Genomic DNA, 22,252 nt, shown 5'->3' on the forward strand with positions numbered 1-22,252 from the left:
AACTCTCCAATGGTAGCTAACTTCCTATTATGATCAGAAAACAATGTAAAGTCTTTACCATGGCCCATCAAGACCATCAAACAATTCATTAAAATCCAAAGTCTCTGTCTTTATACAGCTTAACGGCTTATTTCATATAACTACCTGAAAAGTCTTCCTTCTAAATTTCCACAGAAGTGGATTTAGTAGCACTTTCAATATAATTAAGCTACGGAAATCTCCCCAAAGCAAAACTAATTTTAGCAATTAAACTTAAATTTTATTTTTAATACCCCAATTTTAGAATGTTTCATTCAACGCTCTAGAAAGCAAAAGTTGAAGATCATGTCTAATTTTGCATATTTTAGATATTATTTATACAACATGTCCTACGACTACACTAACCATGCAGGAACACTGGCAAAAAGGCATAGACAACTTTAGTAAATTGGCTTTAGAATTAAATTAACTCTTACTGGTGATAGGAGTTGCATTGTTGGGTGTGTCAGCTCTCAGATACTGAGTTGTCTGGGTGGATGGCTGAGAAAGCCCTTGTGAACTACTGCTGGCACTGATGCTGCAAACAATTTTTAAGAGAGAAATATTTGACAAGTCAGCTTCAATGAGAAATTTCCTTTTTCTATACATACAAAATGCATGTAGCCATTATAACCAGCCTAAAATTTTGATGGAGATCACAATAATGCATATATCTCCATTACAATGTTCCATTTCTATCTCCAAAATCTCTAAGCAGGTTCATCTTATCAAAATTATTCAGAAATGTAGGTAGTAGTCTTCAGACATCTCAGATAACAGTCCTAAACCTCACATGAGAATATGTGAGGGAACTATGGATCATCTCCCCAAAAAAGAGCCCACATCATTCAATTAGATTGCTTTTTAGAAAAGAAGTAGAGAGACAGTTCTCTTTCAAGATGGCCCCAAATCAAATGCCCTACAGATAGGGGAATATCAAAACAAATCAAATGTGCCAACATGCTCAAATCTTGGGAAGGAGTATCATATTTGGTTCCAGTTTGTTTAATCATATACATTTTGCTTCTTCTACTTCCCCAACCCCCGCTTTGTAGAATTTACGGAACTTCTCAGAAATCACTAGTACCTTAAGCACTATATTACATCATATTCTGTAATACAGGAGGACTCGGAAGATAGTAGCATCAAATAGTTGCTAGCCCTATGCTCAAGATTATTAAAATTATTGCTTTTTAAACATGTACTTTTGTCTTTTCAATTGGTAGCAACCTTGTCCCAGGTCACACTCTTGGGCACATTCCTTCTCATTGCCTTGGACCTTGTAATTTTGTCGCAGTAGAGAAGTGAAAGACAGAAACTGATCATGAAGGTGAAAACATACGGCAGTATGGGCCCTCCATGCCTCTCTTAGCTACAGAATCAGTAGTACCCAATCAGAGGCTCCAACTTTCCTTAATATGCAAAATCTTTTGACCGCCTATTCTTCACGATAGTTCTGTATTTTCAAAAACTGGTGATTCAAAAAATACATAATGAAGCCACGCATGGTGGTGTGTGCCTGTAGTCCTAGCTACTCAGGAGGCTGAAGCAGGACAATCGCCTGAGCCCCAGAGTTCCAGGCCAGCCTGAGCAACATAGCATTTTTTATTATGCTAAAAAAAAAAAACAAAAAAAAAACACCGTAATGACAAAAGGCTGCTACGTAATCTACAACACTTATTATGCATGAATTTGTATTTTATCAATATTAAGAGCCCACACAAATATTTGAAAAATGTAAATATATGATATCCAGGCAATGAGCACTGTTAAGTCCCCATGCAGCCTTTTTAATCACTAATAATACAATCTACCTTTCCCTTTAAAAATACAAAATGAAAGAAACAAAAAGAAAGAAAAATAATAATAATAATACAATCTATTATCTGCTATTATAACTAAATAAGTCATAGCAAAAATTAAGATAAGAATGTTCTGCAATAAACATTTGGAGAGCGCTCATATGCAAGCCATTCTGCTCAGCACAACCATGTAATCTGAAGATACATGTTTGCCTAATGAAATGCTCCTCAGCATGCCTTCCCTTGAGATGCTCATCATTTTAGGTTATCTACTTCTTCCTGTGATGCTACAGTCAGTCCGGTTTCCTCAGCAACTTTGCTGAAGATACTCTGCAACTCAAAGAGAATATAAGATTCATCAGGCTATCATCTGGTCAGAGTTCAGGAAGAGCTTTTTAGACTGGAGTTATTCAAGAACTCACCTGTCTGAGCTTATATGTGTAGTAGGTATGGGTCAATAAAGAAATGGAGAGCATAAACCTTGCAACAAGGTTGCCAGCTCGTTGCCAGCTTGCCACTGCCAGCACCACCAATTACTAGCTGTATGATCTAGGACAAACTAATTAATCCTTCTGGAGCATCAAATTTCTCATGATAGAGTGAGCATAATTCTACCCCTGACAAGATTGGCAAAAACATTTCGTGAAAAACATATAAGTAAAGCATTTTGGATAGTGGCTGGCCCTCAAACATATCTTTATAAATTATTATTACTGGCTAATGCCTGTAATTCCAGCACTTCGAGAGGCGGAGGCGGGAGGATTGCTTCAGGCCACGAGTTTGAGACCAGCCTGGGCAACAGCAAGACCCCTTCTCTACAAAAAATAAAAAAATTAGCTGGGCGTGGTGGTAAGCACCTGCTGTCCCAGTTACTCAGGTAGGCTGAGCCAGGAGGATCACTTGAGCCCAGGAATTTGAGGTTGCAGTGAGCTATGACTGCACTGCCGCACTCTAGCCCGGGTGACAGAGTGAGACCCTGTCTCAAAAAAAAAAAAAAAAAAAATTATTATTGTTTTTATTATTATTAATATTATGCTTCACCAATCCTTAGAATGATAAGAAACTACAGGGCTTCTGTTTTTGCAATTCTGTGTACTACACAAGGATTAGATCAAAAATCAAAGTTGTTAAAAGTCCAGAATTCAATAATGGGGAAGGAAGAGAAGCATTACCATCCTCAAAAGGGAGGAAATAAAGGACTTCAGTTTACTTATTCATAAAATAAGATTAAGAAAACCTACCTCGCAGGACTTTTGTAAGGCTCAAATTGTATGAACTATGTGAAAGCACTACTGGAGGGTGGGGGATAGAGACAGGGTCTTGCTATATTGTCCAGGCTGGTCTCAAATTCCTGGCCTCAAGCAATCCTCCCGCCTCAGTCTCCCAAACTGCTGGGATTACAGGAATGAGCCACCACATCCCACCTAAAAGCACTGTTTAATATCACCTGCAACCAACATCACTGATGGCTGAATAAATGCACAAACTCTATTTCTCTCCATTAACTGAACAGTAGGTGGCACTCCTGTGCCACCTCAGAATTTCTGAAAACATTGTAGGCACACAGTTTAAGGTTTTACCGGGACATCTATGTTAATTTTTCATTCCTTCGACAGATATTAAATGGGTTCCTACAATAAGCAAAGCACTATACTAAGTGGTCAGCACAAAATTTGGAACCCGAGACATTATGAGAGGAGAAAGGAGTAGTCAGGGACCTACCCCTGACATTTATTAAAGTTAATACCTACATAGCTCAATTTCAGGTGATGGAAAAATGAGATTAAAATGTATATTTACTAGCACTTAATAGTTTAAAACCAGTATAAATAAATAATCTCATTTGATTTTCATGAGCAAGTAAGATTAGTTATGGATATATTAACCCTGCTTTAGAATGAAGTTAGGACTTTGGGCAAAGATCTTAATTTTCCTTCAAAATAATTATTAAAATTTGTACTATTTTTCTGTATAACTCATTTATTTATTTATTCATTCATTCATTCATTCATTCAACAACTATTTATTAAGGGTCTACTACATGCCAGGTACTGTGCTGGTGCTAGAGATACAGCAATGAACACAATAGACAAAGAGTCCCACCTTTGTGAAGCCTACATTCTAGCAGAGATTTCTTGTTTAATGTCTGTCTCACCTAAGCAGACTATTAACTCTATGAGGGCAGGAAGAGTACCTGTTTGTTCACTCCTCCCTCCCCAACCACTTAAGCCAGTGCCTGGAACAGTAAGCCCTAGGTGGGCCCAATTGAGCCCCAGCAAGAGTTCAATAAACACTTACAGAGTCAATGAGCAGAGAAAACCACACTTCCCTGGAACAGAAAGATATAAACCAGACAGAATGGTTGCTTCTGACATGAGCTGCTGATACATATTGAAAAAGGCAAAGAATTACTAGTATAACAAAATGGTTTTTTGCCTCCCTCTATTCATTCTTCATTTAACAAACAGTTACTAAGTATATTACTATGTATCAGATACTCCATTAGACATTGGATATAGAATAAAATAAAAAGAAATAAAGGGGGACCTTGTCATCAGTAATGGTAGGAGTGGTAGGGAGGTAGAGACAATGGAAATCATAAGATGAAAATAAAGATACTGCCAGAATACAAATTCAGGCCTTCCACAAAAGAGGAATAAATTTTCCCATGGTCACAGACTAACAGGGAAACACTACAGTGTAGACATGCTGCAGACCAGCCAGCCTCTCTGCAGAAGGAATTTAGGGTGAACGTAAGGAGAAGCTCTGCCTCTCCAGTATAGACTCACTTGGCGTAACATAAAGAATGAAAAGATCGCCTGTAATCCTAGCTCTCTGGGAGGCTGAAGCGGGTGGATTGTTTGAGCTCAGGAGTTCGAAACCAGCCTGAGCAAGAGCGAGACCCCGTCTCTACTAAAAATTAGAAAGAAATTAATTGGACAACTAAAAATATATAGAAAAAAAAATTAGCCGGGCATGGTGGCGCATGCCTGTAGTCCCAGCTACTCGGGAGGCTGAGGCAGGAGGATCGCTTGAGCTCAGGAGTTTGAGGTGGCTGTGAGCTACGATGATGCCACGGCACTGTAGCCCGGGCAACGCAGTGAGACTCTGTCTCAAAAAAAAAAAAAAAAAGAATGAAAAGATCAATCTGCAGTGTTCGGAGAGGGAAAGCCACATACATGGGCTCCAACTACCCTGGCATGGGCCTGTATCAGGCAATTTTATTCTCTATTTCTAAAGAAGAGCTGTGTATAACAGGACTCTGGCTTCTGAGTGCCTGGAATGGAAGAACTCTCTACCAATCCCTTCTAAGGAATTCCATAGAGCCATGGGGTTCCATCAAACCTCGCAGGGCTGTTATGAGGGTTAATGGAGTTAATAAATGTAATGAATGTAAAGCCATGCATTAACAATGCCTGGCACACAGCAAGTGCTTTATACTATCACAATAGTGAGTTATTACAATATAGCTATTACAATAATGAATTCCTCCTGCTCTGCTCTGGTCCTAAAGTACAATCCTGGAAGTCATTTAATCTCTTCAAGCCTGTTTTTTCATCTTTAAAACAAGGCCAGTAAGTATCACACCCATAGGTGGCTGTGAACGTCAAAATAACACATGAAAAGTGCCTGGTACAGTACTGGTAAACAGAAAACACTCAACAGAATGGTAGTCACTGTTATCTCAATGGCGCCTAACCAGAGAGAGAAGCAGCAGATGTCTCTTAAATGCTATTCGACTACTGGATGGGAACTTCCCTGGTAACCATTGTTAACTTCCCTGGAAGGTAATAAATAACTGCTAGTAGGATAAAAACGAGCTGAAGAAGAAATATCTTCTTTGCTACTAGCACGCTGCAACTTTCTGAAAACAAAAATCATAAAAATGGCATTTACTATGTGTAGGACTATGTTTTAAGAACTTACAGTACTGTTTCACAACATACCTACTAGGTGTGTATCTCTGCTTTACAGAGGATAAAAATTGAGACAGGCAGGCTATATAAATTACTCTACCTAGGCCATAAAATTAGAAAGTAAAACAGCCACCCTTCAAACAGAGATGATCTGGCTCCAGAGTTCATGCTTTCAAGCACTAGGCTATGCTCTCAAACCAAGTGATAATATAAGCTGCTTTTACTCAGGCAAAGTCTGGAAACTTCTGCCTGAAAAGTACAGAGAATCGGAATACCAATTCATGGGTGATAACTAATTATTTCAGCAGGCAGAGGTATATTTCCCATGGAATCAGAAAGTTCTTGCACAACTCTGGCCCACGTGGGTCCACGGCTCTAGCATACATGCAAGCATTCAAGGAAAATACAACTTTCTCTGTGTATCAAGACCGATTTCTAAATGCCATGCTCTTCAGTGACCCCTCTACTTACATTCTCTCTCAAAGTCCTATCAATCTGTTCCCGCTACCTCCTTTTCCCTTCAATTGCTTTCAAATGCTGTTTCTTCCTCTGTAGAATCTAAATCTGACTTCAATACCACCATGTACACAAAATATATCATAAAACATGTCACTCACAAACTTCCCCTCTCGTTCTTATCCCTCATCTCTTCTTTCTCTACTCAGGAAAGTAAAACAGTGGGGACAAGAGAGTACTTAGGAGCAGGTACTGAATCCAACCAGCTCCCTGCCCATTCATGTTCTTCTTGATACCACAAATATGTTTAACTGCAGTATGTATGACACTGTGTTAGGAGTGGGGATTCAGCAAGGAGTAAGATACACAGCTCCCAAAATGGAAAAGAGCTTACATTCTAGAAGTAGGGCTAATACAACTACCAAAAAATTATAGAAATAAAAAGTTAATAGTTGATACCAAAAAGAAAGACTGAGATAGAGGAGAGAGAAAAGGGTGTCTGGAAGGCTTAGAAAAGAATTCATGAAAGACATGGCGATGGAGCTGGAATTTGAAGAATGGACAAAGTTTGGACTGGTGGAAAATGCAGGGGAGCCCTGTGGGCAAAAGGAATGCATGGATAGAAGTCCTGAAGGGCAACATGTAAGACAAAAGTGAGGAAGAAGGAATCATTTGATGAGAGTACAAGGGAGTAAGAAGGGGAGAAAAGGTTCAAAGAGTATGGGGGATATACCTCCACATAAAAGAGGGATTTCAAAGTCAAGTCATAAAGCTGGGAATGTCTTCAGTCAGCAACTGGGAATTAGTGAGGAGGGAAGCAAGAATTGTGTGTTGTGAAAATAAACATATCATTCCATCTTTACCTCTCACCCCATCCCAAGTATAATGTCCTCCTCATCATCATCTCTGACTCACCCAGGCTGGGACAAGCCACCTCTTGTATTCCTACATTATCCTATACATATCACAGTCATCAAATTTATACACTTTTATAATTATGGGTTAATGTCAAAGATTAAACCTTTGACATCATGAAGTATACCATTAATTTTCATGTTCCCAGCACTTAGCATAATATCTAACCCAGTGTATCTCAAACCGGCTATATATATCAGAATCATCCAGGAAGCTTTAAGAAAAATATTGACGCCCAAACACTACCCCAAACCAATTACATCAGAATCTGTGGAACATGGATCCAAGTACTAGTATGTTTTAAAAGCTTCCCCATGACTCTAATGTGTAACCAAGTCGAGAAACAATGGGTTAAAGCATAGCAAGTGCTCAATAAATGTTTACTAGATGAATGAATAGATGGATGGATGGATGGATGGGTGGACAGATGGATGGATGAATGGATGAATGAGTGAAGAATGACAGAGAGAGGAACTAGAAGAAACAAAGCTATTTTCAAAAGGTAGTAACAGTCTGAAGTAAAGTCCTGTCAAAGGGGATGGAAAAAATATATCTCATCTCCACTTCTTCTCTACAACTAAAACAAGTGTAATTCCTGACATGGCAAATTTTAAAAAATAAAAATAAAATCAGAGAAACACAAAGATAGTGATTAGGTCATCTTACTTTCCCTTTGACTAGGGCTTGATCATCCTCCCTCCTTCCCCTGAACCAGTATGTATGTGGGTGTGTGGGCTCTCACACATATGCAAATAACTCCTTTTATTTTTTTCCTTTCCCAAAACATGTACAATACCTGTCATCCAGTTCAATCCTTTTCATACTATGAAGGTGCAAAACAGCTAATATTATTGCTACAAGAAATATAACTGCACAACAAACCCCTACACTGATATAAAACACACGCGTAGAAGTGGTTGGAGCTGCATGTACAGGATCATCTGAAATAAAAACGAAAAGCACATTTAGCTTTTTAAACAAATGTGACTGATTGCTTTGTGACCCAATATATACAATGAGTATCTTGTTCTTTGTAAAAAAAAAAATTTCCATTTCATGTGCCCCTTCTTTGATAAGAACAGTTACCAGAAGCATGTGGTGTAAGTTCACACAATTTTTTTGATGTTTCTGTTGTTGTTTTTAACAAAAATTAAAAATCTTGATAAGATTTTTGGTTAACAAGTAAAATAGTCACTCGTAAATGGTATATATAAAATATACCAGTACATAAAATATACTGTAGCAGTGCTGTCCAACACAAGGACAATTTGTGTCCAACACAAATTGCTGTCCACAATTTCTGCATTGATGGAAATGTTCTCTAGAGTACTGTCCAATACAGTAGCCAATGCCCACATGTGGCTATTAAGCACTGAAATGTAGCTAGCATAACTACTAGCCACTGAAATGTACTTAGTACAATTAAGGATCTGAAGTTTTAACTTTATAGCACTTTAATTATAGTTAAAAAGCCACATGAGGCTAATAGTTACCATATTGGACAGTACAGAACTACAGATTCTTCATATTTCCTTAACAGTGATGCTTGGATTAGAGGGATCAGACATCTTTTTGTTGCCAAGGATCACTGACTCACAGGAGAAGGAATAAACAACAGAGGGACTCACACATTTAGAAAAATAACAACAAACATTTAACCCTTTTTTCTTTTGAGAGTAACAGAAATTACTTTATCTGTTTTAAAGACTCCAGTCATTAAGCAAAATGATACTTAGCTTCATGTTATTTAAAAAAGGAAATAACAGAAAGAAAGCCTCAGTAATAAATAACCCAATGACATAGAGAGAGACACACATCACGCACACAGGCAGACTGAGACGAGACACACAAAGACGCATATGACATGAGCAAGTAGAGTGGAAGACACAAACGGAGGCAGAACTGGTCTGACTGGAGATTCATGCAGTATTTGATGATCGGTACTAACATCACATTTCTACTGAATAAAACCTGAGGAACTGGGGATTTATCCTAAATGAGATGGGAAATCATTGCCAAGTTTCAAGCAAAGGAATGACACACAAAATTATTTAAAAACAAAACAAAACAACCCATGACTGCATGCTGTGTGAAGAATGCTGTGTAGGGGAACAAGAGCAGGAGCAGAGAATGAGTTAGAAAGTTAGAAGGTTACCAGAGTAGTCCAAGGAGACAGCACTGGTTTGGACAAGAAGGTCACAGTAAAGGTGAGAAGTAAGTGGATTTGGAAGCAGAGTCAACAGACCTTGCTAATAAATTGTAGTAATGTAGAAAGAAAAAGAGGAAACGACGTTTTGGCTTAAGGAATTACTTGGATAATGGTATCTTTACAAAGATAAAAAATAAGCAGGTTGGAGGAAGGGAGTATCAGGAGTCTTGCTTTGCCAATTTAGATTTGGAGTACCTAGTATACATCCATATAGAGATGTTAAATCAACAGATATTAAAGTTAGGAATTCTAGCAACAGGTCAGGACAAAAGATAAAAGTTACACTTTTTGAAAACGTGGAAATAAGAGAAATAAAATTGCTTTCTAAAATTTAAATTTTGCATCAACAAACAACAAATCAGAACAGAGTAACGCAAAGAGACCGAATGGCTTCTAGGGCAGTTAGACTTGGCTGTAGCCTGAATGAAAGCATGATTTTCTTCAAGAATTACTGTGTGCCGTGTGAGGGCTGTTCAACCTTGGGAGGGGTGGGGGAAAAAAAGTCCCCGAGGCATGTGTTGGCAGTGCTATCCGAGCATTTCCAGAAAAGAGCAGAAGATACCGCTCTACGGGGTAGATCCCCCCAAATGCATCTTGCTCAATTACTTCCAAATTCCAGGCTTGTGTATGCACTATTTCCATTCCTTCACTTTGACACTTCACCTGCCACCACCCAGTCACCTTTCGCTCTCAGATGAGATGTCACTTCCCTCAGGAAACTGTCCTGAGGTTCCCAAAGCCCCCTGTGCATGCCTTATCCTCGCTTGCTAAGCTGTGTTGTTATCAGTGCCTATTGCCTTGTCCATCTCCCCTGCCACATTATAAGCAATTGCGGGCAAGGTCTGTTTGCTCACAGTTTAATCCTCTGGGCCTCTGTCATACCACCTGGCACATCGCAGACTCTCAAAAAGTGTTGTATGGATGGATAAATAGGAAGCGAGGGAGGGTGAGAGGGAGCAAGGAAGAGACAGAGGCCAAGAACATGCAATACTGCTCTTGGTGAGAAATAATATCCTACTAGGATAAAAGAACTGGGTAAAATCATAGAATTTTAAAAGTAAACTTTGGGAACAGTGATGTTTTTAAAAATATTTTTTTCTATCTTTTCAGAGATAAATCCAAATGAAATATTCTAGCAAACAGACAATTATCTCATATTATTTAACCATCAAAAAGGCCTATTTTGGGACATTCGGATATTCTATGCCTCCCACGGTGATGAAAAGATGAAATAGGAAGCACACAGTATCATCTATGCACTATTCTTGCCAGAAGAGCTGGTCCTGAATCTAATCAAGTATGAAATCTAACTACTAGTTTAAAGGAGAGAGAAAATCATGTTAAGTGACACCAGGAAGATGTAGCATGTGGGGGATTTCATGGGACAAATGATACAATTTCTACAATAAATAAATAATGTGAATAAAAGAGGTGGTTGTTTCTGATTAATACAAAATACATATCAACCAAACACAGCTGTGTAGGCTTCATTTGGATCCTGATTCAGGGGGAGGAAACTATAAAAAGACATTTTTGAAACAATCAGATTAATTCAAACATGGACTATCTATTAGAAGACATTAAGGAATTACTGTTAATTTTGTTTTATGTGATACATCAAAGTGAACAGGTATTGGGTGATTGTGGGGTTTTTTTTTAAGGCCTTTTAAAAAGAGATCCACACTGAAATATTTAAGAGTGAAATAATATAAGATGTGCTTGAAAATACTCTACCTTAACACCCCTAACCAACCATGAAAGAAGGAGGGAATCAATGGAAGAACACTGGCAAAATGTTAATCATTACTAAAGTTGGGTGATAGGCATATGGGGGTCCATCAAAGCATACTCTGACCTTTTGTTTACTTGAAATTTTCAAGAAAATATTTTTTAAGTCCGCTTCCATGAAGAGAATCCAGAAGATTCTGCTATTACAACTACCTCAGGAAAAGTAAGACTCAATGATGTTTCCATGTCAGAAAAGAAAAAAAGAAGCCTGTAATAATATCTAAACACAACCCATACCAAAAAATAAAATCCACTTTGCATATCTGCTCTGTAGGTTTAAATAACATAATATCTTTAAGCTTACACTTTCACCTGGATGAAATTAGCTAAGAGTAAAGTCCAGGCCACAAGTTAGATTTTCTAATCCTCTGCTAACAGATAAAGATCTCCACCAGTTGAAGTGGCTCAGGCCTGTAATCCTAGCATTCTAGGAGGCCAAGGCAGGAGGATTGCTTGAGGTCAGGAGTTCAAGACCAGCCTGAGCAAGAGCAAGACCCCATCTCTACAAAAAAATAGAAAAAATTAGCCAGGCATGGTGACGCATGCCTGTAGTCCGTTACTTGGGAGGCTGAGACAGAAGGATCACTTCAGCCCAGGAGTTTGAGGTTGCAGTGAGTCAGGCTGATGCCACTGCACTCTAGCCAGGGAAACAGAATGAGACTCTGTCTCAAAAAAAGAAAAAGAAAAAGATCTTACACATACTTCATGTTCATACTTTATGACTGCTCGAAAAGACATGATATACATTCTTAGAAGAGATTTTGAGCTAACTTGTTATTTATTAATTTTAATTCTCAAAATATTCAATATTCTATAGTTTCATTTGACTTAGCTACCAATCTACAAAACATCAGCAAAATAAACAGCAGTGTCATAATCATTATCATTTGACAACCTGGAAACCACAAGGCCTCCAAGCTGCAATCATGTTCATACACAATCACCCACTTTTTCCACCCCTGATAATGAAGAAAGGTAATAGAGTAACACTTACAAATAGTTCTGCTAGTGTTTTTGTCCAAAGCTGAAGTTTTTACTTCTTCAAGTTCTGAATTAAAAAGAAAATATGCTTTCGAAATTCTTTCATTTCCATGAAAATCCTTAACTACTACATATAATTATATTTTCTGAATATTCTCTAACATAGTTTTGCATTCTATCAGAACATTGCCTGACCTCAATAACAGGTATTTTTTTGCAAAATAATGAAAGCTACGTTACTATTGTGATAATCATCACTGCAATCATCAATCAATAGTCTGTGATGGCATTAGCCAAAGGATATTACTTATAGATGCTCAATGAAAAAAGGTTTCTGCAGTCAAAAACTTTGAGAAAGCTACATACTACACTGTCTCTTTGGAGGTTCACAGTGCACATTAGCAGAATATAAAGGCTCAAAGGGCTCTAGAGTAACAAAACTTGTCCAATCCATAATTCCCACCCTGATATGATAAAGGAAATTCTTCTTGCCAATAACATCTATTAACATTCCTTATACTACAAATATGTTTTCTGTTGTAGGCCATTTTTGAAATGTAGTAGGCTGGAAAACCAGATAAATAAATACATTAGGATCACATATTAAAGGGAGAGTCATGAACATGAATTGAATGACCACCAAATAAAAGAGAGTGGTACAATATTAACCTTAAGTCTAAAACAGAATAGAAAATTATACCAACACAGAATTTTAATGTCAATTTTCATGTGCATATTAAAGAAAATGGAGAAGGTATGAGCTCATTCTGAGTATCAGTTGATCATTATTAACCTTAGCAGGTATTAGCATTGATGGGATCCACAGACCACACTATGTCTGGTCATTCTGCCTTTAAGAGTAATAGATGAAGCACCATGATACAGTCAGTCACTGCCCACTTTCCTGGCGATCAGGAAACGGATGTTCTACACTCCTCACAGATCGGCTGTGCAAGCCTAGGTGGCCTTTCTAAGGCCCAGTCTCTTTATATCGATTACATAATAACTAGGTTGGACTAGAGAGTCTCTAAAGTTCCCTTTGGCTTTAAAACTACATGAAAGTAGGTACATAACTGAATACACTAGAACTGAAAAATGTATCAAAACACTACAGCTAAAAGGTGCTAACTTTTCATTCTTAAAATATCTATTCTAATGCAATATAGCTTTTTCATTGGCATGTACCTGGACATTAGCCATTATAACTCACTTTCTAGCCTTAAGCAATTTCATAACACGCAACACTAATTTCAATTAGGAAACAGTTTAACAAAGAGGCTAAGAGCACAGGTCTGCATCCCAGCTGCACCACTTAGCTGTCTGACCTTGGCAAGTTGGTTATGTTCTCTGAACCTCAAGCTTTCTCTGCTGAAAATGAAACTAATGAGACAATCTACTACCTAGGATTGCTGTAACGATTAAATGGGTTTAACACATGTAAAGCACTTAGAACACAGTAAGCACTCATAAGTTTAGGGGTTTTTTGTTTTTTTTCCCTATCTTAGATACTAACCAATTCTTCCAACAAGATGTTGTAAATTCAGGTCACTTTACCTGTGTGGAACTTAAAGCAGTGGGCTGGATGAAATAACCTTTAAGGAGAACTCTAAAATTCTTTGATTTATAACCTAGCACACTGAAACTCTTTCATATCCATTGTAATTTCTTAAGTAATAGAAAATAAAATATAATCCAAAACCAAATACTACTAATATGAAATTCCTATATATGGTACTAAGTTTTAGGCTAGATTTTATTAATCTTAAAAAACAACAATATCAACAACAAAAACCTCTGAAACAGGAATCATGCCCATTTTACAGATGAAAAAAACTGAGGCTCAGAGAGATTCAGTAACTTGCCTCACTATCCTGAAAAGAGCAGAGCTATCATTCCAACCCAGGTCTATTGACCTCAGAGCAATGCTTCTGCATAAAAGTAACGTTCTAAGGAAAACACAGTTAACACTCAGTTACTCAGGGCCCCTGTTAGATTTATCTTATTTCTTTACCTCTTCAGCCACTTTAGTACTATTTCACATTCCTAATGGAAAATCTACTAGCAATTCTGACAAAAGATTTTGAGAAAGCAGGGACTGAATGAGGCCTGAGTAAAATTCCTGGCTACAAACTATCTGGTGATTATTTCAAAATTTCATCTGTCAGTGCTCTTTTCTCATTTGTAACTATAATTAAGACTTGGTCAGAATTAGATGTGTGAAAAGACAACAAAATCTATTTTTAACCTTCTCACATCTACACAAAACACATCTTGGTAAGTAAATTCCTTACTTTTGTAGCACATTTTCCTTCGTTTAAAATTTAGGACTGTAAAATTTTTTGAAGAATTTACTGTCAAATTGAGTTGCATAAGTATCATAACTTCAGAATCTACTTTGCCAGTACAGGAAAGCTCGACCCGAAACACTGTTTAAAAAAAATAAGAAAAAATATTTTAATTTTCTAAAAATCAACTTTAATGTCTAAAAAGTGGTTCTATTAAACATTTTAGAATCTTTTTTGCTTCAATAAAATTAAAAATAATACATTTAAATCAATTAACTAAACAAAAGCTTTTAGAGATCTTATCTTCAGACTATCGTAGCTCAAGACATTGAGCTTTTCATTCATTATGGACATAAAAGTTAGCATTTAAGAACATACTAAGACATTAACGAAGAGATAATTATTTTAAACTTTTGCTCATGGTTTTTAATACATTAGTTTGTCTCATAAGTCCTGCTATTCCAACACTAAAGCCACAAGATCATAAGGCAAACCTTGCTGGCCTTACCAGTCACATCAGCAATAGTAACAGAAATTATGTGATAAAAAAGAAAGATAATTCACTATCAAAATGCAATTATGTATTGCTCTTAATGAAAAAATTATATATAAACCTATAAATGAATCTAATAAATTCTGAACTATGAATGAAAAGCACCTATCTAAATAGAAATTGGTTTTTCAATCAATAACTGTAGCAATGAGATTACAGACTTTAGTACATATCATTTTTTCCTCAATCTTTCAGTTTAAGATTCTTTTTCTACAAATTAAGAATACCTCATTCTGCTATCTGTATACGTGCATAAGAAACGGGCATTTCTGGATTTCTTTACTGACTCGTAAAAATTAACTAGCCTTCCCATGATTGCTTAAAGCTTAGATTAATGCATGTCACTAATAACAGTGAATAAGATTGCCAGTAAAAGTTCCACAACACTGCCGTGGCTTTTACTTTCAATTTTTAAAAATTTCCATTTTCTTAAAATCTCACATCTTTAAGAGCTTTTCTAAAAAGTTGCTCAAAAGTAATTAAATTGGTGTAAGTAAGTTAATCCATTTACTCAGACATGTACTAAAGTGCATATCCTGTGCCAGACATTATGCTAGGCACCAAGGGAATTACCAGATAACATAATAAGTGCAAAAACAGTTAAAGACAAGGTTCTATGGGGCAGGAAGAACAGAAGAAGGAGTTAACTGGAGGGAGAAAGGAAGCAGAAAAAAGACATTGCAGATTTTGAGTCTTGCAGAATGAGTGGGACAAATGGGAGTTCACAAACAGAAAAGAGGAAAAGATGGTTCCAAATACAGAAATCAGCATGTGCAAAGGCCTGCATATCATAACTGCATGTAGTCTGAACTGTGGGAAGCTGGGACAAGTGCAGCAACAAGGCTAGACAGGCAGGCAAAGCTGGATGGTAAAGGAACCAGCATACAAGCTGGGGAGTTTGGAATGTGCAGTTGACAGGATCGGGGGCACTGATGGACTTGATGGCATGTGGTCAGATGTGAGTGTGCAGTGATCATCTGGGCCACAGTGCAAGATTTGGGACTTCATCGAAGAGAAATAAGATCAGGCACAGGGACTCATGAGGAGGTCAGTGCCATCAATGCAGAAAAGGAGATAAGGGCGAGCTGAGCACAGTCTTAGAGGGATGGAAAAGAGGGAATAGTTTAAGAACACCGTGCAAATAATTAATATTTATAAAAATTACTTTTCAAAGAACTTATATATCTTATGCCTATTAAGACACATTCCATATCAGTAATTAAACTGTCCTTTTTGGGATGTGGAGGACATAATTGAAAACAGGATGCTAACTCTGTCTTTGAGGACTCTTACTCACCTGATAAAGTGCGTGGAACTTCCCCCTGAACAGAAATGTTGACCTGGGGCATGTCCATAGCCACAAAATTGTCTACTTGGAATCCTAACTTATATTCAACCTGTAAAATGGAGAGAAATAAACTAAAATGGATCTGTGATAACACAAAGGACACTAACATCTTGACTTGATTAATTAGCTCATTAACTAATCGATACATAAGTCTTTCATATATTCAAATAATTTCGCTATAAAAAATAATCCAAACTGTCATAAATGGTCCTAGGAATTTTCATTTGGATAAAAATTCAACCTAGTAAGCCACCCCCTATTTTATGTCCAGAACAGTACAACCACTGTCCTATAAAACCTGCCACCGAGGATTCAGAAATCCTGCTGAGGACTACACAGCCATCAACAGAGAAGCCTTGGAAAGCCAGATATGAAAAAATCAAGGAGCTGAGGCATATAATTGACAGACCATAACTAGTCAACAGTGCCTTCTCTAACTGATAAAAGCAAAGCTCTGAGGGCCTCCATGTGACTGGTGGATAAATATCTACCTTGCGGACCTACTCACCCAATTAGCAGATTCCAAGGCACAAATTTCTTGTAGAATATCTATGTCACATTCTCTAGTCTGCCTTTCACCAATAAGAAAGTTCTTGTTTGGATCCCCATCTATCCTCTGGACCTGTTTTTCAAGTGATTCAGAATCCAGAAGGGAAGACAGGAAATCAATGAGACATCCCTAGAATACCAATATTATCTATTGGCCTGTCCAATGTAGCTTAACAGAATCAATCAGTATCAACAAATAATTACAGCCCGTTGCTACACAGAGTTCATGGAAAAAGCAGTTCAAACTGCAAAGCAGTAACTGAAATTCAGAATGGCTGCTACCTTCAAGACCTTCAATGAGGCCTTAGAGTTCACATCACTCTTTGTCCTACCCATGGGGTCTTGATAAGCATGGTACCCCTCTCCCATTCAGTGGTCACAAGGTTGGGTTTGGTGGAGGGCTAGGATTGGCACAGCCATGAGGCAGTAGGTTAAGAAAAGAGTGGGAGGAAAGAGGTTCGAGAAACCATTCTTTTAAGAAACTTAACTAAGAGGAATGGGAGATAGGTATGGGGGGGGATTCCAAAGCTTTTCTTCTTTTCTTAATGGGAGACATTCAAATATGTATATATGCTAACAAAAATCCAATGAAATGGTAACATAATAAAGATGAAAAGAGAGAGGGAATGAGTATCATTCCAGATTATAAGAGACAGAATGGCCCCTGGGCATTGGCTAAGGCACTGGATAAGGAGGAGAGCTCAATAGAGAGTTTGGTTCCTCTTTGGGTTTCTACTTTCACACTCTACTTAAAAAGTCTCTGAGCTAAACACTGAAGGGCTATGTAAATATTAAACTCTTACTATGTAGTTAAATAGGTATACAGACAGCTGTATTTGGTAAGTGCCCCACTCACAACAAAGAAAATGTTCTTGCTGCAGCACATCGGAGACTAGGGCGTGTTCACGCTCACCTCAGCACACCACCACAACACCACTACTGCCACCTGAGGGTGCTAGAGAGCTACAGCCAAGCAAGTTTGGTCTGGGAATGAGCAGGCTTTCCAGCAATAAAACGTCAGAGAACGCACTGACTATATCCCTACGTCCATGCTATCTTTGAACAGAACCATACATGAAGGGCTGGTGCACAAGAGAAATTAGCTCAGTCATCAAGAACTGGATTTGGAACCATGAAACCATGTGACCCTTAAGTAAATCAGAAACTTCGGAGTTCCGGTTTTTGTAAAATGAGAATAATATGTTATGGGGATCAAATAGGATAATTAAGATAATACACCTAACTATTAGCCTGGTACAGGTCCCCTCTGATAAATGCAGACACAGCGGCATCAGCCATCATCCCAGAGATGCTAGCTACCTTACTGCCATGCTGCACTTCCCTATAATCACCAGCCTACTGCTGGCCCCAGGGATTCTGACACAAACCCTCCTGTACACTCTGTCAAGAACGCTGTTGTGGCCTTTCTGTTTTGTCCCCCATTTGGGAACCTCACTATTCTGAACAGCCTCTCACACTTTCAACCTCTTCACAAATGCCTTCCCTACCTTCTCCCCCAACCTTGCTTTCCTCAGAAGTCATCTCCTCTTCCCCTGCCATTCAGATCCTATATCATCTGACCCTCAGGGCCTAGACAGCAGGGTCAGCATTCTTTAAGGATCATTAGGTTCTTTCCAGACATCCCTTCCTCATGCAAAATCCCCTCTACTCTGAAGCTGACATCTTCTACTTATAATGGCTACTTCTCATGCCATCAACACCAATGACACACACAGGGCTCTGCAGAGGCCTTGGGCCCTTGGCTCACTTTGTCTTCTGCCATCTCCCTGCTGGCTTCCATATTCCATGTTCAATATTCCTACATAGAAAAGAATTGCTCCACAACCAAAACAAATGTAAAAATACCATTCTATCAGAGATCCTATCACTACCTCTCACCACGCCTCTCTGATTCCTACAAAACCAATTCTCTGTCTCCACTAGTTCAAATCAGCCAGGGGCTGTGCTCACAGCTGGCATGCAGTGGCCAGTTAAGCCACTTCCCTCCTCTCCAGCCCAGCCATGACCCCTGGTTTCATGTTTCCCACTGACTGTGCCCCAAAGAAGACATTATTGACACAGTCCTATTGGCACCTTCACCTGTTTCACTCACTACTCCATACCCCTAGAGGGCAGCCCCAGCATCCTGACCGCCCCCTAAGCCACTGCCGCTGCTCAGCACTGCTTAAGGAAATCACAACCCAGACAGAAGGAGCTCTACCCAATGATGACCCCTGTCTCGGGGAGGCCCTTACTTTACTCATCAATTCCTTACTCACCAACCCCTCTTCCCTCTAGTCTTCTCACTCCAAACCTCACAAGTCCTCCCTGTTTCTTCACTCTCAGGCAATGTTCTTGTCCCCTGTGGCTAGCCCAGAAGAGCCCCCTTTCTGCCTTTCTTTTCAGCACCAGGCAAATCTGTTAGAGCACCCATTCTTTGCACTCCAGTCCCAAGCAAATGTCTATTTTCCTCTTCAAATAATAAATCCTTCTCTCCGAATATGCTAGGTTCTAGCCCATTTCACCACGGATGGGATTTCGTTATCATCAACTTGTATCTCTTGTCCTCTTTTATCTTCAATCTCTCCCATATGTCCAATTACCTACTAGACATATCTACCTAATAATCCTATAGCCCCCAAACTTAACCGAATCAAAGCCAAACTTTGTTTCCCCAAACTTGCTCTGTCTTCTTTATTCTAGGTCTCAGTTATTGTAAGTAGAGGAGCAGCTGACCAGGGACTAGAACCCCTAATAAAGCAGAGAGAGTCTGGCAAAGGGATCAAGGGCCCAAATGGCAGTGCTGAGGGTGAGGACAGGACCGGCACCCAAGCATCTCAGTGTAGCAAGGGGGAGAGGAAGGTTGGAGGGAGGGAGATGAGGTTGGGAGTGGAGCTGGCTAGAGTGACGGACATGGTGACTGGTGGCAAAGGGCTGAGCAGGAGGTTTGAGAAGGCAACCCCTTTGGCCATACCGGCAGCTTGGAGGGATATGAAGTACCATATGAAGCATGGAAGCCTGCCCTTGCCAGCTCCCTTTCTGAGGGACTGTCTAAACATGGGAGGCATTCACAAGGCAGTTCTCTTCTCCCTCTGCAGTCCTTAGGATATAAATTTTTAAATCGCAGTTTCTGGGATCAGAGAATAAACTGCTAATTATTGATGTCCAATTTTCTCTATTTTAGCATGTATCAATCTATAAGGAATCTCACCTGCCAGTCAACATTTGAAGAAACAGATCTGGTCAAAAGCTAAATTTATAATCTACTGGAACGAAGAAATTTGAACAGCAGTTGCATATCAGAAAAAAGGAATGAGCCAAAATACTTCAGAAAAGAAACCAGAGAAAACATAAATATTTGAATAAGTTATAAAATAAACATTTTTGCTAATCTTCCCTTACTTGGAAACAAATGGCAATTGCAAATAGGCAGCTGATGAGTAAAGCCATTTCCTTCTGGAACACAGTACAGATTTAAGTGAATACACTTGTCTATAGCCAAACAGCCTTTTAATTTCTCTGAAATTACCAGAAGTACTTCCTTTCTCATAGAAACCTCACTCTGCTGGGGACACAGGGAAGGCTGTTGGAATTTGGACCAGTTCCCTACAGATCCTCCTAGACAATGAGGAAGAATTCCTGAAACCAGAGAGGAGCTATGGGGTGAGGGCAGGTGGTAGGAATATTCTGCTACATTTTGGTATATTTTTGCCTTTCAACTATCTAAAGTACATACTGACACTTAACAGAAGCAGTTGCATGTTGTTTTCCTGGACGCTGGGGAATGTTCTGGAATATAAAAGAAACCAATTATCTGTTAAAGCCTCCCAATAGTCTGCTTTGAGTTTGTGGTCTTGTGAAAGAGAAGAAATTCCGGAGTTCTACTCCCATCTCAAAACGCAATTAACACAATGGTCTTTCCTGACCACTCACTAAGGCATGTGTGACATACATGTTAAGAATAAGACATAGCTCCAAGCCTCTGAGGGGACCACAGTCTATCTGGCAAGACAAAACAGAATCCTGTAAACACTGAAGAACACTATTAGCAGAAGCTACAGATATGTGAAATTAAAATATCTACAATGGTGAATTGACATACCAAGGAATCTGGAGATCTTTAGAAGCAAATATTTCACCTTCTGGCAAAATTTTAAAAAGCAAGAACTGAAAGTTTCTGATAAAGTGTTAGAGCTTGAGAGCCACAGTCGTCCTTTGGAAAGTTTATGATTGCATCTCAGTGTCACATGATCAGGGCAAGAACCTGTCACCATGTCTCCTCACCCTCTTGTGTGACTTTCCCATTTCAGGTCATCTCTATCTCCTGCCTCCCCTATCCCTACTACTATTTTAAGCAAATCCCTTCCCAAATCTGGGTCTTAGTTTCCTCTCAACCATATAATAATACAGCCATTTGAAGGAGAAAAAAAGTACAACTCTGTATGAAGAGACAGGGTTCCTTTACCAGGATACATTGCTCAGTGCTCTGCAAACTACAGAAAAGTATACTTGTTTATTATGTGTGTGTGTGTCTGTGTGTGTGTGTGTGTGTGTGTGTGTGTGTACGGATGCTATCTATATATACACCAACTACCTCTAGAAGGAAAGACAAGAATCAAGCAATAGTGGTTGACTCAGGGAAGGGGACCCCTTTTTAGAGTTGTGTCCTGTGGTTTCTACCAGTACATCTTTTCTATAGTCAGTACCAGGTACTATACCAGGCACAGGGGATACCTTTTGAGGTGTTCAACATCTAGGAGGGAGATAGAAAAGAAAATCAACTATTATAACATTCTTAGAGTATGACTAGGGCTATGATAGAGGATACAAAAAAGGGCACTTGACACAGCTGAAGAGTTTTATGAAATAAACAGGAATTAATCACATAAAGAATGGGGAAAGGACATTTGTAGCAGAACAAACAGCAGCAATGTGACAGATCACACGGCACTCAAGAAATTGCAAGACAGACAAAGCAGCATTAAAGGATTGGCCGGAGAGGAGGCAGAAAAGAAAGGCTGAGACCAGATCATGAAGGCCTCCCAAGAAATCAGAGCTTTATACTGGTAGCAACAGAGAGCCCTAGGGTGGCTCTGTGGAGGGTACAACAAGAGGTCTAGGGGCACAGAGACCAATTAGAAGACCACTTTCATATCTAAAAGAAACACTGAAGGTGTAAACTAAGGATGGGGCATTGGGTCCCAAGAGAGGTAGGAAATAAATCTAAGATTCCATTATTAAAAAAAACCAACTCGATTTAGAATGTGTAGAAGGAGACTAGGATCCCTTCTAGGCTTCTGGCCTCACGTAAATAAATGGTGATGCCCTTCAACAAGTCAGGAAACTGCTGCCTTACCAGAATACCATACCAGCAGTAGCAGCCCAAATGTGCACTAATGATATTTATTTATACCTACCAAAGAAGTAGTTT

At 38.9% G+C, this 22,252-nt stretch overlaps 1 protein-coding gene across 2 annotated transcripts in view; it reads right to left on the reverse strand.

The window, feature by feature from the left end:
• RYK (receptor-like tyrosine kinase) overlaps positions 1–22,252 on the reverse strand; it is a 103,443-nt gene that overhangs the window by 48,621 nt on the left and 32,570 nt on the right. For both annotated transcript variants that reach the window (XM_012664570.1, XM_012664565.1), the window contains exons 3-7: positions 16,222–16,321; positions 14,378–14,512; positions 12,100–12,153; positions 7,905–8,049; positions 456–556 (exon numbers count right to left, since the gene is read on the reverse strand). In XM_012664570.1, the coding sequence (XP_012520024.1) occupies positions 456–556; positions 7,905–8,049; positions 12,100–12,153; positions 14,378–14,512; positions 16,222–16,321 (535 nt within the window). The remainder of the gene's footprint in view (positions 1–455; positions 557–7,904; positions 8,050–12,099; positions 12,154–14,377; positions 14,513–16,221; positions 16,322–22,252) is intronic.

Source organism: Propithecus coquereli, unplaced genomic scaffold, assembly GCF_000956105.1.
Source record: "Propithecus coquereli isolate 6110/MARCELLA unplaced genomic scaffold, Pcoq_1.0 Scaffold12, whole genome shotgun sequence".
Taxonomy (NCBI): domain Eukaryota; kingdom Metazoa; phylum Chordata; class Mammalia; order Primates; family Indriidae; genus Propithecus; species Propithecus coquereli.